General features: G+C 42.9%; 7 protein-coding genes across 8 annotated transcripts; 6 read left to right on the plus strand and 1 right to left on the minus strand.

The window, feature by feature from the left end:
- Positions 1-4723: 4723 nt before the first annotated feature.
- LOC6618350 (transmembrane protease serine 9) lies at positions 4724-6628 on the plus strand. Of its 2 annotated transcripts, none has more exons than XM_002042585.2 (4): positions 4724-4832; positions 5306-5644; positions 6006-6301; positions 6364-6628. In XM_002042585.2, exons 1-4 carry the CDS (start codon positions 4766-4768, stop codon positions 6517-6519), a joined length of 858 nt encoding a protein of 285 aa, XP_002042621.2. In that variant the 5' UTR covers positions 4724-4765; the 3' UTR covers positions 6520-6628. The 2 variants fall into 2 exon arrangements, with proteins under 2 accessions (XP_002042621.2, XP_032574569.1); XM_032718678.1 differs by lacking the exon at positions 4724-4832 and adding an exon at positions 4949-4970.
- A 329-nt stretch (positions 6629-6957) lies between these two features.
- LOC6618351 (splicing regulatory glutamine/lysine-rich protein 1) lies at positions 6958-8302 on the plus strand. Its single transcript, XM_002042586.2, has 2 exons — positions 6958-7038; positions 7097-8302. The coding sequence occupies exons 1-2, from the start codon at positions 7013-7015 to the stop codon at positions 8115-8117; spliced, it is 1047 nt and encodes a 348-aa protein (XP_002042622.2). The 5' UTR covers positions 6958-7012; the 3' UTR covers positions 8118-8302.
- Positions 8303-8583: 281 nt separating this feature from the next.
- On the plus strand, positions 8584-9942 carry LOC6618352 (dysbindin protein homolog). The gene is made up of 2 exons (XM_002042587.2): positions 8584-9414; positions 9470-9942. Exons 1-2 carry the CDS (start codon positions 8649-8651, stop codon positions 9568-9570), a joined length of 867 nt encoding a protein of 288 aa, XP_002042623.1. The 5' UTR covers positions 8584-8648; the 3' UTR covers positions 9571-9942.
- Positions 9943-10093: 151 nt separating this feature from the next.
- On the plus strand, positions 10094-10784 carry LOC6618353 (glutaredoxin-C4). The gene is made up of 3 exons (XM_002042588.2): positions 10094-10360; positions 10420-10524; positions 10590-10784. The coding sequence occupies exons 1-3, from the start codon at positions 10217-10219 to the stop codon at positions 10683-10685; spliced, it is 345 nt and encodes a 114-aa protein (XP_002042624.2). The 5' UTR covers positions 10094-10216; the 3' UTR covers positions 10686-10784.
- Positions 10785-10947: 163 nt separating this feature from the next.
- On the plus strand, positions 10948-11599 carry LOC6618354 (biogenesis of lysosome-related organelles complex 1 subunit 3). Its single transcript, XM_002042589.2, has 3 exons — positions 10948-11073; positions 11128-11260; positions 11314-11599. The coding sequence occupies exons 1-3, from the start codon at positions 11008-11010 to the stop codon at positions 11550-11552; spliced, it is 438 nt and encodes a 145-aa protein (XP_002042625.2). The 5' UTR covers positions 10948-11007; the 3' UTR covers positions 11553-11599.
- On the minus strand, positions 11548-13294 carry LOC6618355 (cell cycle checkpoint control protein RAD9A). Its single transcript, XM_032719800.1, has 4 exons — positions 13185-13294; positions 12902-13128; positions 12696-12847; positions 11548-12553 (listed from the first exon to the last, which is right to left on the minus strand). The coding sequence occupies exons 1-4, from the start codon at positions 13216-13218 to the stop codon at positions 11596-11598; spliced, it is 1371 nt and encodes a 456-aa protein (XP_032575691.1). The 5' UTR covers positions 13219-13294; the 3' UTR covers positions 11548-11595.
- Positions 13295-13506: 212 nt separating this feature from the next.
- On the plus strand, positions 13507-18852 carry LOC6618356 (UDP-glucose:glycoprotein glucosyltransferase). The gene is made up of 2 exons (XM_032719798.1): positions 13507-13926; positions 14077-18852. Exons 1-2 carry the CDS (start codon positions 13698-13700, stop codon positions 18492-18494), a joined length of 4647 nt encoding a protein of 1548 aa, XP_032575689.1. The 5' UTR covers positions 13507-13697; the 3' UTR covers positions 18495-18852.
- The last annotated feature ends 216 nt before the right edge of the window (positions 18853-19068 follow it).

Below are 19068 nucleotides of genomic sequence, written 5' to 3' on the forward strand. Positions count from 1 at the left end.
TTGCGTTGTGACTTTTTAACCTAATGAATAATAAATTGGCCCAATTGTCACGCAAAAACAATGCCGCGGAATAGATGGATAAGGGTTTGCGCTGCGACCTGACATCAGGAGGTCTGCGAAGTTTACTTCTCCAAATTTTAGACACATTTTCCATGCCATGCCACGCCCTTCCAATCCATTGCCTGCCTTTTCTTTGCTGTTTATTTCCGCTGAAGTGTCGCCTTCGATAGATTTTGGCATTTGTTAAGGAACTTGCACTCACCTGGGAAATCGGTGGCAGGCATCTAGCAATGATTAGCACTTGCTCTACCTTTTCCTGTCGGCCGAAGTGGCGCCCACTTGCATTCGTTTTGGCCCTTTCGCTGCCTTCCCGGCCAAGTCGAAAAGTAATTAGCATATTGAAATGTTGCACAGGCCTCACCTCCGGAACAATCTCGTAAATAATTTAGCCAGCATATTTGATGCATTTTGGTTGCAATGGATGCATTTCCCCAGTTATTTGCGAAATGCTGCAATGTTACATGTTGCCCGTGTGCTGGCTTCAATATTTAATTGCGAAAAATCTCCCAGCCGCGAAAGGGGTTCAATTTGGCTGGGCTATCCCTCGGCTACTTCATCCTTAGGCCTCTTAAAAGCGTGTCAACAGCTTGTCAATCACAATTTCGCAAATAAAATGTAAGTGTCAGCTCATGGAAATTTAGTTTGCGAATGTGTTGATTGTGTTTTAGTTGTGGCTGTTCAGAAATAATTGGGGAGCGGTGGGGCTAAAAACACACTGATGTGGGGTACTCTCTAAGGCATTTCGTTCTTGAAATACAATTGCCATAGAAAAGGTTCACGAAATCACAGTAGTTACATCATACCTAAAGAAAAAGGAATAGACAAATGCTTTAAAATTCTAATAATATCTTATGCTGAGAGAGAAGAAAGAGAAGAGAAATATCTTTAAAGAAATCTTGATAAATTCAAAAGTTAGCCTCCATAATAAAAAAAACCATGCAATTCACACCAATTACAATACTAAAATTTCATTAGTTTCAAATTTACCAATTTGATATGAATCGGCATATAATAAAGAATAGCTATCTTATCCAACTGATATATAGGCAGAGAGTCACTAAAGTTATTACATCATAAACCAACTGAAAACATTTATTCCACATATTGTTACATTTCTAAGAAAGCAGATCTTAAATAAAATTGAATAAAAAAAACCTTCAACTTAAATAGCCTAAATTATAAGCAAAATTATGCCTATGGCTGTCTTTCAATTTATAGCAATATTTTACCCATACCAATCGTGTATATTTATTCTATCCATTACCCACTGACTAACTAATTTTATGCGAAGAATATTTAAACCTTTTAAGAACTACCTCTTCCAGCTAAAACATACAATATCGGTCAAATGCCATTAACACAACTAAATGAAAACCATTTAAACAATTAAAAACTGCTTAAATTAGCCAAGAATACATTAAAAGAATCTTTACCTTCATAAGCAAAACGAAATAAGCTAAAAAGTAAAATTCAAAATTTGACATAATTTACGCCTGCGCAACAAGGAATAGTGTAGGTCCTCGGCAACAGAAACCAAAGCCAGGACTCTCATTGGTCGCCTTCGAAAAGGCAAACGAGCGAAAGCCGAGCGGCGGTCGTTTGCATAACACGCATACGCCGCATAGGCCCAAAGGATAAAAGCCGCCGACAACAAGGGATGTTGCTTCCTTGTTGGCTTCCGCTCGGTTCGCGAAGGCACTGCGTTCGTGTTGCCTGGCAGCTAGTGCCAGGATCACAAGGATACAACGTCAGCAGTTGGACAAACGTATTGCAGTTCCGGTGCGGCTCTCACACCGAGCAGACGTGTTGGCCTGCCTAGAATAAGAATAACATTCAAATGGCCAGTGCATTGTGTTGCCCAAAATTTTGTTAAGCCTTTGGCTAAGTTTGGCTGTTTTATATAAGAGTTCCTTCACGGACACTTATATAATTTTGATTGTTGCTCAGAAAGCCCTTATTGTACCAGTTGGCTTTCGAGCAATAATTGAAACCAGATAAGTGATCCCCTCATCGCTGAAGATTTGAAAGCACTTCGTTTTGGTAAGTTAAGATATATTTCATTTATTATGTTACAAAGAATATACAGATTACAAATCTGATAACTTTAAATAAAACGCTTTGCAAAACAATGTTAATTGTAATATACTTATTATTGCAATACTTATTATTAATATTTATATTTAATGATATAAATGGTTTAAGTCAAAATAAAGATAAATGTATGTATATAAAAATTAATGTATATATTTTTTTTGAATCTTTAGTTAGCAAGTTGAATCTTTGTAACCAAGACTTTTTTTAGTGATGCGAAATAATTTGGTTATCGAAAATTAAAGAACAAATATTTAAAAGCAATAGATATCCTTATCTGATATAAGCTATTATTATTTAATTTCTACAATTCTGATCTTTATGATTCTAGGCAGTTCCATTTTATAATTAAAGACTCCTTACTAAATGTTTTATTTAGAATCCAGTACTCACTCGCTATTCTTTTGAAAACTATAAGCTATAATTATGTACTTATACTTATAAACTATATTTATATACCCAGTTAAATTGCGATTCATACGATTGTAGGCAGTTCCATTTTATAACTAAATGTTTTATTCAGAGCCCACTAACTACGAAAACTATAAACTATAAATACATACTTAGTTAAAATTGCGAATAATATGATTCTAGACAGTTAAATTTCATAACTAAAGCATCTATGCTAAATGTTTTTGTTTGGAACCCACTACCCATTCGAGATTCCTATAAATACCTGCAGTTAACTGGGTTCACTGCGCCCCAAAACATTTCCTATAGCGCCAAACACACCCGCATTAGCGACGTCCAAAGACTTCCCCCTTGCAATTAGTCACCAGAGAGCGGCGTCGTTGAACTTCGTCGAAATGAAAACAAAAGTGTAGCGAAATAGCTGAACAATATGACAATTGTCAAGCGCACCTCGAGTACCTCAAATCGAAACGACCTTCACATTGAATGCGCCCAAGTTTCGCCCAAAGGCGGGTGTCAATGCGCCAGAAACTTGTTTCAGTGGAGCCCCGCCGCACTCGTGTTTGTTAATATTGTTTATATGGTTATGGTTATTTGGTATAAACGCCAGTCAACGGCAGACAATGGATAGTGTTTTTTATGGCCGATTTGTTTAGTGAATTAGCATTTAGTGCGCAACAGAGCTGCCGCGATCAATGAACTCGATTGGGATGCTATCTGGTTTTCGGTTAAGGAACCAAAGTCATGAAATCAATTAGTATTCTAGCGTATTTGCCTGATCCACTGAACTGATTTGTCTGCTCCGACTGAGAATCGAGATTGAATGGATAATGAATTATTTATGCCTTGGTCTGCAGATTTGTCATACTCCGTCTTAACTTTCAGTTTCAATTTCAATTCCTGCTTTGCCCACTTCAATAGCCAATATTCTTGGCATGATATCGCTAATAGATATTATGTCATAGAAGTGCACTTCCCACCTGCATTTATTATCACTTTGATATGCGTTGGATGTGTATCAACCTTCCCATGTCGCCAATTGCATTGAGTGTGTGGGCCATGCGTTAATTTTAAGGGCAATGTTAATGTCAAGCGGCTAATATTACATTGATTGCGCCGACATTGAATTTCAATTAATTTTTGGTCCCATCGCAGTATTCATATGCAACGCAGACATCCTAATTTGCATAACAGGCCCGATTACCAACTACCAGGTCCAAACTGATGGAAATATGACGTCTAAGGTTAGCTGCAATGTGCGAACTAATTGTGTCAAATGCAGGCAATGTCAAAACTGTAACGATTTCACAAATCTAAGAAATTTCTTAACTTTCTAAAGACAGATTAGATAAATTAGATCTTGAAGGAACGCAAAAATTCATTGTAAATCATAAGAATTGAAGAAATAAAAGATACTACATGCAAGCTTATTAAAAGATCCTTAAACTCAAAAGAGTTGCTTTTGAATAATTTATCATATTTTCGGTACTAGGTTAGCAATCGTTATGCAATAGCATTTAAGTTGATTAACAAGTCATAATAATATTTACACCCTTTTCGTTATTAACCATTCAACAATTTCAATAACACCCTAAATACGTGCTAATCGCAATAATAAAGTACTAAAATAAGGATAAAGGTGCAATAAACTCGTTGTGGTGGCATCGAAAATTCAGCATAAATATTGTCACACCTTTTGTCGCGCACTTTTCAATGTCATGAACTTCGCTGGGTCATAAAACGCAAAACACACAAAACTTTATTTCGGCCATTGTTTACTTTTTGGTTTGTTTTCGACTTTTCGGCAGCTCCTTAATTCCCCCCAGCCACTTGGGGCAATTGAAATGCCACAACGTGTGTGCACATGGCACCCATGCCCACAATACCACAAAAATTAAAAAAAACGGCGATGAGACAGGTAGTGCAGCGCGAAAAAAGCTCTCAGCTGAGGCAACAGGTGCTAAAGGCCCGGCTGCGACTTCCGTTTGTTATCAGGCCGAGAGAGCGAGCTTTCCGACTAATCCCCGCATAGAACTCCGGACGACAGTTAGGTAAGTCAGTGGAACGGAGAGGCGCTGGACGCCCAGACACCTATATATAAATTAATTGGCGCACAGAATATTCGTGGCAGTTTCGTTTAAGCTTGAGCCGTGCTTAACGGGTTTTTTATTCGGGCTAAGAACACTGGTTGTGCACACAGAAAATGTTGAAAATCGTATTCGTAGTCGCGGTTCTGTCGCTAGTAAAGTGTGCACAGTCACAAATTGCTTGTGAGTCGATTGAACAAATGTGACAAAAACAGTAATAAGTCAAATATAACTGATGTGATATACATATTGTTCTTAAAATCTTTAACTTTCAACTTGTGATAAATATTCCATTAATTTGTGCAGTTCTTATTATGTTAGGTTAGGTTTATATTAATTAAGTAAGCATCATCTTTTAGCATTGGAGACTTAGAGGCTAAACTCACTTGATAAGTCCTTCGTCGAATGCTCCAATAGCAAAAGATTATGCTTCCCTATTTGATAAGAACTCCACCTACAAATATTTTATGATTTTTTTAAAACATTTATAATCATGAAACAATGAAACATGCATAAGAAAAACTTTACTAGATTATGAGCAATGCAAATATAACTTAAACGTTTAATAAATGCATTATGCTACCATTAACTAATTATTTTCGAAATTCTTTATCACAAATTTACGCAAATTGAAATTCCTCTGACTCCCATGACAGTTACCAACCAGCCATGCTCGGTTCGAAATCCAAAAATCGTGGGCGGCAGTGAGGCGGAGCGCAACGAAATGCCCTTCATGGTCAGTCTGATGCGTCGTGGTGGTCACTTTTGTGGCGGCACTATCATCTCGGAGCGATGGATCCTTACGGCGGGACATTGCATCTGCAATGGGCTGCAGCAGTTCATGAAACCAGCTCAAATCCAAGGAGTTGTGGGTATGCACAACATCAGGGAGTACCTCAACGGGATTGGCAACGGTCCGGATGCACTGAGGGTGGACTTCAAGAACATTGTGCCCCATCCGCAATACGACTGCAACGATGTGAAACACGATATAGGTATGTGTGTTCTTTTATGTGGCAATCGCAAGTTCAATTATTTTCCATATGTACAGAACTGAATCATACAACCATTTACAGATGAACATTCTTTTTCAGTAAATTGAACTTTAAACATGAAACTAGTAAAACACCAATAATAATATTGCTTGGGTTCTTAAAAAACAAACAGAAATATATGTTAAGAAAATATACAATTTCAACAAAGGAGTGAATTAAAGGTTAATCCTATTTTATGTTTTACGAGTTGGATATTTATATTAACCATAACAAAGCGAGGCGAATCTGAGTTTGAAAACTAATAATACTTATTCTTAGTATTCCTTGAGCTATTGCAAATTGGTATATCTTTCTTTTACAGCCCTCCTGGAGCTGGTACAGCCAATCCGATTCTCTTCACACATCCAGCCCAGCTGCGTGGGATCCGAGGAGGGGCATCGAAGTCTGGAGCAGGAGTACGGAACTGTTTCCGGTTGGGGCTGGACGCACGAGAACCAGGCGGAAAACGATCGGTCCGATGTACTGCGCAAGGCCACCGTTAAGATCTGGAACAATGAGGCGTGCGAGAGGTCCTACAGATCCTTGGGCAAGAGCAATACCATTGGAGAGACGCAGTTGTGCGCCGGTTATGAAAACGGTCAAATCGACTCGTGTTGGGTGAGTATTCACTTGGCTGATACGGCACACATGTTATGCTCCGGGTTTACTTACCTTCACAGGCGGATTCTGGCGGTCCGCTGATGTCCAAGGAGCATCACCTGGTGGGCGTGGTGTCCACTGGGATCGGCTGTGCTCGTCCAGGTTTGCCCGGAATCTATACGCGCGTCAGTAAATATGTGTCCTGGATGCAGAAGGTGATAGACAGCCGGAAATAGTTGGCCAGGAATCTGGAACATAAAGATTGTGATTCACCTGTGATATTAGTCGTACTCTATTATGTGATCTTCTTCAATAAACGTTACTTTAACCAATTAGAAATCCCAATTTTTTGTGGCTGGTCGTCATTTTTTAAACTTATATCGAAGATTGCGCCAACCGATATCGTTGGTATTTTGCAGATAAGATTTCTCTGACAATATTAATCGACAAGAATATCTCTAGTGTAACTAGCGGCGATGGAGGAACGGTGGAATCGTTCTGGATCTTTCTTTTTTTAACATGTTTGCATTATTATTTTTTAAATTCATCTCCAAACAAAAAAAAAATAAAAAACGTCTACGTGTTCCAAATTCCAACGTTTCCCATTGCCGCAATATTCGCTTTATACGTAGTATTTTAAAAATACTTATAAGTAGCACTTACCATCCGCGGTATTTTTGGTTTCTCAGCAATTGGTATTCAATTAAGTGGCATAAACAAACACCAAAAATGGAAATGGACACAGATCTAACAAAGTAAATATTTATATTAAAAACCGATACATTTTTAATTAAATTGATACTCTCCCTTTAGTCAGGCGATTGCCGAGCTAATGCGCGAGATCGAAGGTCATAATGCCAGTGCCAGCAACTCGAAGCAAAGCGAACGCAAAGTGAATCCTCTGGGCAAACTAAACAAACGCTTCTTGGGCCGCACCATAAACACTGCGATTCGGCATAATGATAGGGAAAAGGAACGCGTGCAGGCGAATTGTCGGCAGAAGCTGCAGGATCTGGATGATGTGCACGAAAGGAGGAAGTCCAACTACAGCCGCGATGCACCCAGAAATCAAAGTGTTGATAGAAGCAGAAGTTCCAGCAGAAGGCGCAGCAGGAGCCGCCACAAAAAGGCCAAGAAGCATCGCAGCCGAAGGAGGACCGGAAGCAGCAGAAGTTCGAGCCGCAGTCGAAGTCGCAGCAGTTCACATCGCCGAAAAAAGCGCAAAAAGAAGGTTAAAAAACACAAAAAATCATCAAGAAGACGCAGGAGCAGCCAGAGCAGCAGCGGCGGCGATTGGGAAACCGCGCCCAGCGAATCGCTACATATACCGGCGCCTTCAGATGTGTTCATTAACCACTCCAAGCAAATGGGTCTGGCTGTGGCCATGGCCTATGGTCAACTACTCAACCCGAGCAGCCAAAAGAAAGTCTGCGAGTCTAAGGAACGCTCCTCCTCTCCTATAAGCGATATATTCCGGGAACTGATGTCCGACGGAGAGGTGGACAAATCCGAGAAGCCCGAGGCCCTGTCCATTTCATCCAGCGACGAAGAGCAAAATGTTCTCACCATTAAAGTAAGCTCGAGCTCAGAGTCCAGCGGCAATTCATCAAGCTCGGACTCAGACTCAGATGCAAAGAACAGCGTACGCAGCTGTATAACCCTAGAATCTAGTGATAATAGTGATATTGAAATAATAGCGTACCATGAAGAGCCCATAAAGGCATGTGAAACTGAACCTGCGTCTAAACCTGAATATCCGTCTCAATCGGATGGCACAAATCAACAAGTGGATGCTTGCACAGCTGTCACTACAGTGGACCTGACCGAGGATTAATTAGGCTACACTATAGTTAGAAAATTGTAATGGTTGTTAAGCAAGATCGGAATGAAATTTTAAAGGCAACAAACTGAAGTTGCAGCAAATTAAGAATATTGTTTTTATATTATTATTACAAAAAAAAACCTCTGCCACAGATTAAGTTTAATAGTGATTTATTAAATATACCACCGAATGTCCTAGCCCTGTTGTGTGTGTTCATAATATCAACTTTTCATTTACATTTTAGAATAAAAAAAAACTAAATTAGTCTATAATTTTCGACTAATACAAGATTTGAAATGTTAATTATTTGTTTTGATTTTACTAAATTATCCAAACCACGTGCCAGAACTCTTGCCATAGTTGATATGCCTCTCGTGTACGTCAACTAACTGTTGCTCTCTCTTCTTCTCTCTGACCGATTTTCTCTCAGCACATGCCCGAACAGCTGATTCTTTATTTACCACTCAATTGTCGATGGAAAACGCCAGCGCGAAGACAATTAGAAATCACTAAGTTAAATAAATAGAGATCCGTGGTCGCAAGATGTTCGGGAACCTGAAAAAAAAGCTGAGCAGTGCGATCCAGGAGGGCCTGGTGATCTCGGAGAATCTGCAACAGCAATATCGCCAGCGTGTCAGTTCCGGAAACTCGGCGAGCAGCCAAGCCAGTGGGATTACGACCCCCACTTCGCCACTGGGCCTCAATGAGAGTCTGTCGTCCAGCAGGAGCAGTAGTCTCTCCCTTAGTGCTCCCTTCCAGCTAACCGATGGAGTGCCTAGCCACCTAAATGTGGCAGCGGGTTGCAGTTTGCTGGCCAAATACGAGGATGATTGGCAGCAGATTCATGGCGCCAACGAAGAGAACGCGGAGAAGGCTGCTCAGATTGCTAACCAAATCTCCGGCATCCAAAACCAGGCCAGCCATCAGCGCAGGATCATGAGTGAGCTGAACAGTAGTCTGGCGGGAATTCCTACTTTGATAGCCCAACTGCAAGCCAGCTCAAAGGTTCTTAATTCCCTGGAGGAAATGGGTCAGCAGTTGGAGATTGAGCTGGAGAAGCTGGAGGATCTGTGCGAGGAGTGCCAGCTCCAAGAGTTCATCCTCGAGCAGCAGTTTCAGCTCTCCCGGCACAAGCAAAAGAAACTCAACGAACTGGAGCAGTATCGCCAGCAAATAGCCCAGAAGCACCAAACCAAAATCAAAGATCAGGAGCAGACCCTCCTGAAGCTGCAGAGGGAACGACAGGCTGTCTTCGACGACGCCTTCCGGGAGGATATGGAGGAGTACAAACAGCACGGCCAGCTGACAAGTTAGTCTGATAACATAAACGAACAGGCAGTAAATTAACGCCCCTTTTTTTTTAGAAATTCAAACCACCAGCAACAAGTTGGCTCTGGAGGAAGTCGTCCTTGAAGCCAACGAAGTGGAGACAAAGGATGCTCTGGAGCAATTTCTAAATGGCTAACTCACATTTTTTGCTCATCTTGCAAAAGACTACAATTTGTGCCTTCAAGTGCAATAAGCAGAGTAATTGTTAAAATATTTTAACGGGGACTTCTGAAAATTAACTTACATTTTTTACGACATTTTCTTACTATCAAACTATTGAATTAATGGGAATTGGACATACAAAGATAAATTATAAATGCCAAAGTATTTTAACATTCATAATGTGTTACAGTAATTTCAAAATTTCTTTACCATCTCGGACAGAATATATAAAGTCAAATTAAAAGTGAAATTTCAGGAATCCCCCTAGTTTATATGAAATTCGTTGATGTGGCAGCGTCACTGCATGTTTTGACAGCGTTGAATAAACATTGTTTTTATAACAGTCGATTTTCTCTTTTCTTTTTGCACACACAATAATAGATGTCTTGAACTTAGCATGATTATATGGGAATAATTGAATATTCAACATGCTTATGATTACGAGATGGTAATTTCACAGCGTGGCAACTCGGGCGAGAGCCACAACAGCTGATTGCTAATCTGTGATTAAAAAACTGAGTAAATTAGAGATAATTCTCCGCAGCTTACACTTGTCGCAGCTTTCATTGCTCCCCGCATTGCCCCCCAAGTTTCCGTACCCTCTCCTGGATTTCGAGCTTATGGGCGCAGTTGGATCCGCATTGAGATCCCCAATAGTCGACATGTCTACCAAGCAGGCGAAATTCGTTGAAAACACCATTGCCAGCAACAAAGTGGTGATATTCAGCAAGACCTACTGTCCCTACTGCACGATGGCCAAAGAGGTGAGAAAGTTGCGAGACCTTGAAAAGTCCCAAACAGTGATGACATCTTTGCGTTCCAGCCCTTCAAAAAGCTCAATGTGGACGCCACCATAATAGAGCTCGATGGAAATCCCGATGGCAACGAAATTCAGGCAGTTCTGGGCGAGATTACCGGTGCCAGAACGGTGGGTGCACTAAATATTTTACATTGTAAAGATTAGTTATCATATGTAACTCGTATACTTTGCAGGTTCCCCGCGTCTTTATCGATGGCAAATTCATTGGCGGTGGCACTGACATCAAACGAATGTTCGAAACGGGAGATTTGCAGAAATATTTCCAATAAATAATGTTCTTACTGTGCTCAGAACTCCTTTTTATGTAAAAAGTTCGTGCATGCGTTCCTAGTTAATCTTCAAAGTCCTTAATAAATGCTTTTAAAATGTATGGTTTGCACTACTTGAAATATAATCATTAATGTGTGGGTGGGTACAGATATATAATCGTTTGTTTTTTTTATCGGTTAATAATTTTTATGAGTGTATCACATGTATGAATATCCCCTTCAACTGCGCCCATGTGAGCAACAGTTTGCAGTTTTAACTGATCTGGCAGCGCCGTAACTGCAGTAAATAAAAAATTGTTTACAATAGTATTTAATTACCTGAATGATGGCTGATTTGGTGAGCGGGGAAGCCTCTGAATCCGACGAGGAATTGCAGGACAAGAATAAGGTTGTTGAGGATATCATTTATAAATAACAATCCCATAGTAAAAGTTTGTAACAGATTTTTGCTGCTGAAGTTTCTGGCGAAGCCTCCGAAGAAGATGATGAAGACATTTACGAGCAACGCCGAAGCAGCAACCAGGTTAACAGCACGGCTTCCATTTACCGGAATAATCTGCTCCAGCGGAAACTAAGTAAGTCATCAATTCTGTGCCTTCAAACAGTTCAACTTAATGCCCTTTTCCAGTCGAAAACAACATTGCCATTTGGAGATCCCTTACCGCTTTCACTCGCAGCTTTGTGTTGAGTGCCTCAAAGCAGCTCGTAACCACTGACCAAATGCTCATAAAGTCGCAGCTTAGTCTTCAGTCGGCTCACACCTCACTGCAGCAGGCCCAGAAGAACGCCCAGGATCTGCAAACCAGGGTGTCTGCCGTCATTACCAGCAACTTCCTCCCGCACATAAACATCCACAAAGCAATCTGACTTAGACGTATAGTGTATTTGCTGATAAACGATCAAATCTAGGCTAATCCTCTGTATCGGAATTGGGCACATATACCTGAGTGTTGGGTGAAGGCTCCCGCGGAACGTAGGTCCTCTGAAAGCAACGTGAGAAGATGGTTCTCACCTTGTTAGGGCGCTCAGGTGACTGGGGTATAGTTTCGTCCTCGTCGGAGGAGCTTTTCGCAGGTTTAGGTTGCTGAGAGTCGTCTGTGTTGACAAAGCAAACCTCCGTGCTGTTTGGTGGCTCTGGAGCAGGTGCAATGCTGGCCTCCAAAGCGGCATCCGCGGCTGCCAGCATGAGAGCCTCTTGTTCCGCCTCGTCTTCAATCAGAACCACGGTGTCCACCTCGGCTAGGATGCGCGGGTGCTGGACAGATGGCGCCTCCGAGTCCCGGAACTGAAACAGGGGATTATCTAGGCTCGATTCTAATTGGGTCTCCTCCACTCGTCGTTTTGGCTGCACTGCAGCCGGTTCCGAAGAGCTGCCTTTGCGTTTGTTGGTCACATTCGGCTTCGAAACGCTGCTTTTTCGCTTTCCGACCGCCGCTCGTACATCCTCATCTTGCACTGTCAGATCCTTTTGACAATAATCTTCCGAGAAGCTTATATCATCGGGGGATAGCGTGGACATGATCAGCAAGCATTCAATCTCGCCGTGCTTCTTAATTTTAAGCAGAAAAGGCATGCCCGCTTCGTCGAACTCCAGGGTCAGCGAAGCATTTAAGCACTCGGCGAAGAGGAGAAATGCTCGGAATTCCTTAATGCAGAATGTAATGACCGTCTCCTTCGTTACCTGGTACTGCTCAAATTCACTGGGCTTAAGTTTCAGCTGCGTGCGCATGAACTTATCATTGACTCGGGCTCCTTCTATGTAGTTTTTGGCCACCACACTGCCCGAGTTTGCCTCCAAAGTAAGTTCCTCCTCCGAGGAGTTAAAGTTGTTGGATATATCCGTCAACAGCTTGTGATCGCCACGGATTCTGAAAAGAAAGATGAGGTAATCACAAGAATTGTAAGAATGCATGCTTTGAGTAGTGAATTCGAATTCACATGGGAATAGTTGTTTTAAGGAACATAAGGAGATAAACTTAGTAGTTATCCTTAACACAAACAATAACTCACATATTCGGCATCTGATCTGTGTTTATGTTTGTGTTAATGTTTTGGTCGTCTATGATGGAAATGGTGGCCTCCTTTGTGGTCTCCAGCTTACAGCGGAGATTCACCTGCAGGTTGGTCTGGTTGTCCAGCAAGTTGAGTTCGCAGTACTCCACCTGGAACATATTATTATTGATAACTAATCTCAGTGTGCATACTTTTGAACTTACCTCATTCATGTTGCGGAACACGGACAAACATCCCTTCATGGAGATCTTGCAGTAGAAATCTGAGTGCGGCGGCATGTCATACACTTCGAACATGGATCTTTTGAACGATATGCTGCCCACAGCGGATTGGGTGGCATTTATGGCCCGCATCTGCAAGGATTGCTGGTCGATCTCGATGAACATCTCCTTGCCCACCTTGGAGAGCGATTGTACGGCTTTGGCGATGACTAAAAAAATGATTTCTCTTAGTTATAAATATATTTTGCTGTTTATTATGCGGTACCTCTTGCATTGCTACCCTCTAAAGTGTATTTCATTGGCAAATTTTGCACTATGTTTTTGGTCGCGAAATTCGCGCTGAAATTTGTAAGCAAACAATTTAGAGTGATAGTAGTCGCACAACAGGTATAAAAAAATACCAACAAAGGAATTTTGTTACGCATTTATGCATTTTGAAGTATGTTTGTACTATGTTATTGCAAAAATTGTGTATTTCAATAATTTCGTTTATTTTTTAAAGCAAAAGATTTCCATATAACAATTGAAGGTGAAATACTTAAATTTTAATAAGTTTTTCAACTCGATAGCTTTTCCAATGTAGTCTGGTCTCACTGCGGCATGCCGGTTCATCAACGAACGCCACATCAGTTCTAAATCAAATTAAGAAAAACTGGGCTAAAACCAGGTGAAAACTGGTGAAAAGTGAAATATTTGGAGAAGGAAAGCCCTAAGTTCCTCTCTACGCTTCGTAACCGTAATGTGCGTGGTTTAATCCCCGTTAAAACGAGTGGAAACCATGTTACGTACCGTGGCTTTGTGTGTGTCTGTGGTGCTCATAGCACTATATACGCCAACTTCTGGGGAATCCAGTCAGAGCTATCCCATCACCACGCTGATCAACGCGAAATGGACGCAGACGCCCCTATATCTGGAAATCGCCGAGTATCTGGCCGATGAGCAGGCGGGCCTCTTCTGGGATTACGTTTCGGGGGTGACCAAGTTGGACACGGTTCTCAATGAATATGGTTTGTGTATATAAGTCATGGAGAACCCGCATTAAAGAGCTGAAGTAATGGATCGGAATGGTCATTTATATATTCCAATTCCCAAAGCCCTATAATGTGTTCTTTCCCCAAAGGGAAATTTATTTTTCTAATTACATTTTCGCTTTTCAGATACCGAGTCGCAACAGTACAATGCCGCCTTGGAGCTGATCAAGAGCCATGTGAGTTCTCCCCAATTGCCTCTGCTCAGGCTGGTGGTATCCATGCACAGCTTGACCCCCCGGATCCAGACCCACTTCCAGTTGGCCGAGGAACTGAGGAGCAGTGGCTCTTGTCAGAGCTTCACTTTTGCCCAGGTGGGTTCCGAACTGGCCTGCAGCTTCAACGAGCTGCAGAAGAAGCTGGAAGTGCCGCTCGCCAAGGAAAGCTTGGATGCTCCTGTTGTCACCTACAGCTTTGATCACATTTTCCCTGGCAGTGAGAACAATACCCGCACTGTGGTACTGTACGGCGATTTGGGAAGCTCTCAATTTCGCATCTATCACAAGCTATTGGAAAAGGAAGCCAATGCTGGCCGGATTCGTTACATCCTGCGCCATCAATTGGCCAAGAAGGACAAGCGACCGGTACGACTTTCGGGTTACGGAGTTGAACTCCATCTGAAATCTACGGAATACAAGAGCCAGGATGATGCTCCCAAGCCCGAAGCTGGTTCCACTTCTGATGAGGATTTGGCTAATGAATCGGACGTCCAGGGCTTCGATTTCAAGGTGCTGAAGCAGAAGCATCCTACACTTAAGAGAGCGCTGGATCAACTGCGTCAGAGGCTTCTTCAGGGAAACGATGAGATCGCCCAATTGAAAGCATGGGAGTTCCAGGATTTGGGTATCCAGGCGGCCGCTGCTATTGCAGAAATACAGGGAGATGAAACCCTGCAAATTCTTCAATATACTGCGCAGAATTTCCCCATGTTGGCCAGAACCCTGCTGGCCCACAAGGTTACGGATGGCTTAAGGGCGGAGGTAAAGCATAATACGGAAGCATTTGGAAGAAGCTTGAATGTAGCCCCTCCAGATGGTGCGCTTTTCATCAACGGACTGTTCTTCGATGCTGACACCATGGATCTCTATTCCCTGATTGAGACTCTGCGCTCGGAGATGCGTGTTCTCGAGAGCCTGCACAGTAATAATGTGAGGGGAAGCCTTGCCAGCTCCTTTCTCGCCTTGGATCTTACGGCCTCCAGCAAAAGGGAATTCGCTATCGACATCCGTGACACTGCAGTGCAGTGGGTCAACGATATTGAAAACGATGCGCAGTACAGAAGGTGGCCCTCGTCGGTGATGGATCTTCTGCGCCCAACCTTTCCTGGCATGTTGAGGAATATTCGAAAGAATGTGTTCAACTTGGTTCTGGTGGTAGATGCACTGCAGCCCAAAGCCAGAAGTGTAATTAAGCTGTCAGAATCGTTTGTCATCCATCAAGCTCCCATTCGCTTGGGTCTGGTTTTCGATGCGAGGGACGCCAACGAGGATAATCTTTCAGATTACGTAGCCATCACGTGCGCCTATAACTATGTTAGTCAGAAAAAGGATGCCCGAGCTGCTTTAAGTTTCCTTACCGACATTTACGCAGCAGTTGGTGAGACCAAAGTGGTCACGAAAAAAGACATAGTCAAGCAACTTACGAAGGAATTCACATCATTGAGCTATGCCAAAGCGGAGGAGTTCCTTGACGAAGATTCCACGTACGACTATGGCAGGGAGCTCGCAGCAGAGTTCATCCAGCGGCTGGGATTCGGAGACAAGGGACAGCCTCAGGCCTTGTTGAATGGTGTTCCAATGCCCAGCAACGTTGTGACCGCCGATAGCGACTTCGAGGAGGCTATTTTCACCGATATAATGACCCACACCAGCAATCTCCAAAAGGCTGTGTACAAAGGTGAACTGACAGACAGCGATGTAGCGATTGATTATCTGATGAATCAACCTCACGTGATGCCCAGATTGAATCAGCGAATTCTAAGCCAAGAGGACGTGAAATATCTTGATATTAACGGCGTGGCCTACAAAAATCTTGGCAATGTTGGAGTTTTAAATCGTCTTTCTAACCGGGATATGACCGCTACGCTAATGGATAATCTTAAATACTTTGGTGGCAAGAAGTCTACGGAGCTCATTGGCCGAGCATCCCTACAGTTCCTAACAATTTGGGTGTTTGCTGATTTGGAAACTGACCAGGGTCGAGATCTGCTCACCCACGCCCTGGACTATGTCCAAAGTGGAGAGAGTGTGCGAGTCGCTTTCATTCCGAACACTGAAAGTTCTTCCGCCTCAAGCCAGAGGAATCTTAATCGCTTGGTTTGGGCTGCCATGCAGAGCCTTCCACCAACTCAAGCCACGGAGCAGGTTCTCAAGTGGCTAAAGAAACCAAAGGAGAAAATTGAGATACCAAGTCAGCTCGAGGATATCCTGGGATCTACAGAGCTGCACCTGAAGATGTTGAGAGTTTATTCCCAGCGAGTGTTGGGTCTAAATAAATCCCAGCGTTTGGTCATCGGTAATGGGCGTCTTTATGGACCGCTTTCCGCGGATGAAAGCTTTGATAGCGCCGATTTCGCTTTGCTAGCCCGGTTCAGCTCTCTACAGTATTGTGATAAGGTGCGTCAGGTCCTAAAGGAGTCTGCTCAAGATGTCAATGAGGAATTTAACAGTGATACATTGCTCAAGTTGTACGCCAGCTTGCTTCCCAGGCAAACCAAAACTCGCTTTAAGCTACCAACGGACTTGAAAACCGACCACTCCGTTGTAAAACTACCGCCCAAACAGGAGAAACTTCCCCATTTTGATGTTGCCGCCGTTTTGGATCCCGCCTCCCGAGCAGCTCAGAAACTAACGCCAATACTTATCTTGCTACGTCAAGTGCTGAACTGCCAATTGAACTTATACCTGATTCCCGTCCCCCAGCACAGCGATATGCCCGTGAAGAACTTCTATAGATACGTTGTGGAACCGGAGGTCCAATTCGAAGCGAATGGAGTCCGATCTGATGGTCCTTTGGCCAAATTCAGTGGATTGCCAGCCAATCCTTTGTTGACTCAGCAGCTGCAAGTTCCCGAGAACTGGTTGGTCGAGGCTGTGAGAGCTGTTTACGATCTGGACAACATTAAGCTGACCGATATTGGTGGACCTGTGCACAGCGAATTTGATCTGGAGTATCTGCTGTTGGAGGGTCACTGCTTTGATGCTGCTAGCGGCGCTCCGCCCAGAGGACTTCAGTTGGTGCTGGGTACCCAGAGTCAACCTACCTTGGTAGATACTATTGTGATGGCGAACTTGGGTTATTTCCAACTAAAAGCCAATCCAGGAGCTTGGTCCCTTCGCTTGCGTGAAGGCAAATCGGCGGATATTTATGCAATCAGCCACATTGAAGGAACAAATACCCATCATTCTGCTGGATCTTCTGAAGTTCAGGTTCTTATAACCTCCTTGCGATCCCATGTTGTCAAATTAAGGGTGTCTAAGAAGCCGGGCATGCAGAATGCGGAACTACTGTCAGATGACAACGAACAGGCAGCGCAATCAGGCATGTGGAACAGTATCGCCAGCAGTTTTGGCGGCGGCAGTGCCAACCAACCAGCCCCTGATGAGGATACGGAAACCATCAACATTTTCTCTGTGGCATCGGGACACCTCTACGAACGTCTTCTAAGGATCATGATGGTTTCGCTGCTAAAGCACACAAAATCACCTGTGAAGTTCTGGTTCTTGAAGAACTATCTTTCGCCGCAGTTTACGGACTTCCTTCCTCACATGGCCAGCGAGTACAACTTCCAGTACGAATTGGTCCAGTACAAATGGCCCCGCTGGCTGCATCAGCAAACGGAAAAACAGAGGACCATTTGGGGCTATAAGATCCTTTTCCTGGACGTGCTCTTCCCCCTGAATGTGAGGAAAATCATTTTTGTGGATGCCGATGCCATCGTAAGAACGGATATAAAGGAGTTGTATGACATGGACCTCGGAGGAGCGCCCTATGCCTACACGCCATTCTGCGATTCCCGCAAAGAGATGGAGGGCTTCCGATTCTGGAAGCAGGGATACTGGCGAAGCCATCTGATGGGCAGGCGTTACCACATTTCCGCCTTGTACGTGGTGGACTTGAAGAGATTCCGCAAGATTGCGGCAGGAGACAGGCTAAGAGGTCAATACCAGGCACTTAGCCAGGATCCGAACAGCTTATCCAATTTGGATCAGGACTTGCCCAACAACATGATCCACCAGGTTGCCATCAAATCCCTGCCCGACGACTGGCTATGGTGCCAAACATGGTGCAGCGACAGCAACTTCAAGACTGCTAAAGTGATTGATTTGTGCAACAACCCGCAAACCAAGGAGGCCAAGCTCACGGCCGCACAGAGGATTGTGCCCGAATGGAAGGACTACGATGCCGAGCTGAAGACACTAATGTCTCGCATCGAGGATCATGAGAATTCGCATAGCAGGGACTCGGCAGTTGATGATTCGGTTGACGATTCGGTGGAGGTCACCACTGTGACGCCTTCTCATGAGCCCAAGCACGGCGAGCTGTGATGAACGCGTAGTTAAATCAACATGTTTAGTGAATTTAAATATTGATGGATAAACACTTGATTACTTAGCTAAGAGCCATCCCCGAAATAACGACTAAACACATTTGTACATTTTAATTAGAGCATAATGCCATTGATAACGTAAACCCAACTCAAAAAGAAAAGAAAAAAGCTCACTAGAGTCTGAATTCTGTTTTGTAACTCGATTTCAAACGATTTTCTTGTCTTGCATTCCAAGAGCTATGGCCACTAATTAAGTTAAGCTGAAATTAAATGTCATTAAACTAAATACGCGCCTTTAAGTTGAAAGTTTGTCAAATGTATTAAAAGTTGGAGTAAATAGTAATTAATTCAGCGTATTTTATTAACCAATTATTTGGGATGGTCAGGCCACTTTACCATCAAAAAGCTTTGGCGACTGCGTGTTTGCGTTAGGTGGCAACGCCAAAATCAAATAAAGTTTTCAAAAATCTTAGTATTTCTTGTATTTTAATTTGTTTTATTTCATATTATTTTGAGTTATCTTGCTTTCGTATCTACATAAAGAATCTATTTTATAATTTTAATACAATGCT

The sequence above is a fragment of the Drosophila sechellia genome, chromosome 3L (genome assembly GCF_004382195.2).
Source record: "Drosophila sechellia strain sech25 chromosome 3L, ASM438219v1, whole genome shotgun sequence".
Lineage (NCBI taxonomy): Eukaryota > Metazoa > Arthropoda > Insecta > Diptera > Drosophilidae > Drosophila > Drosophila sechellia.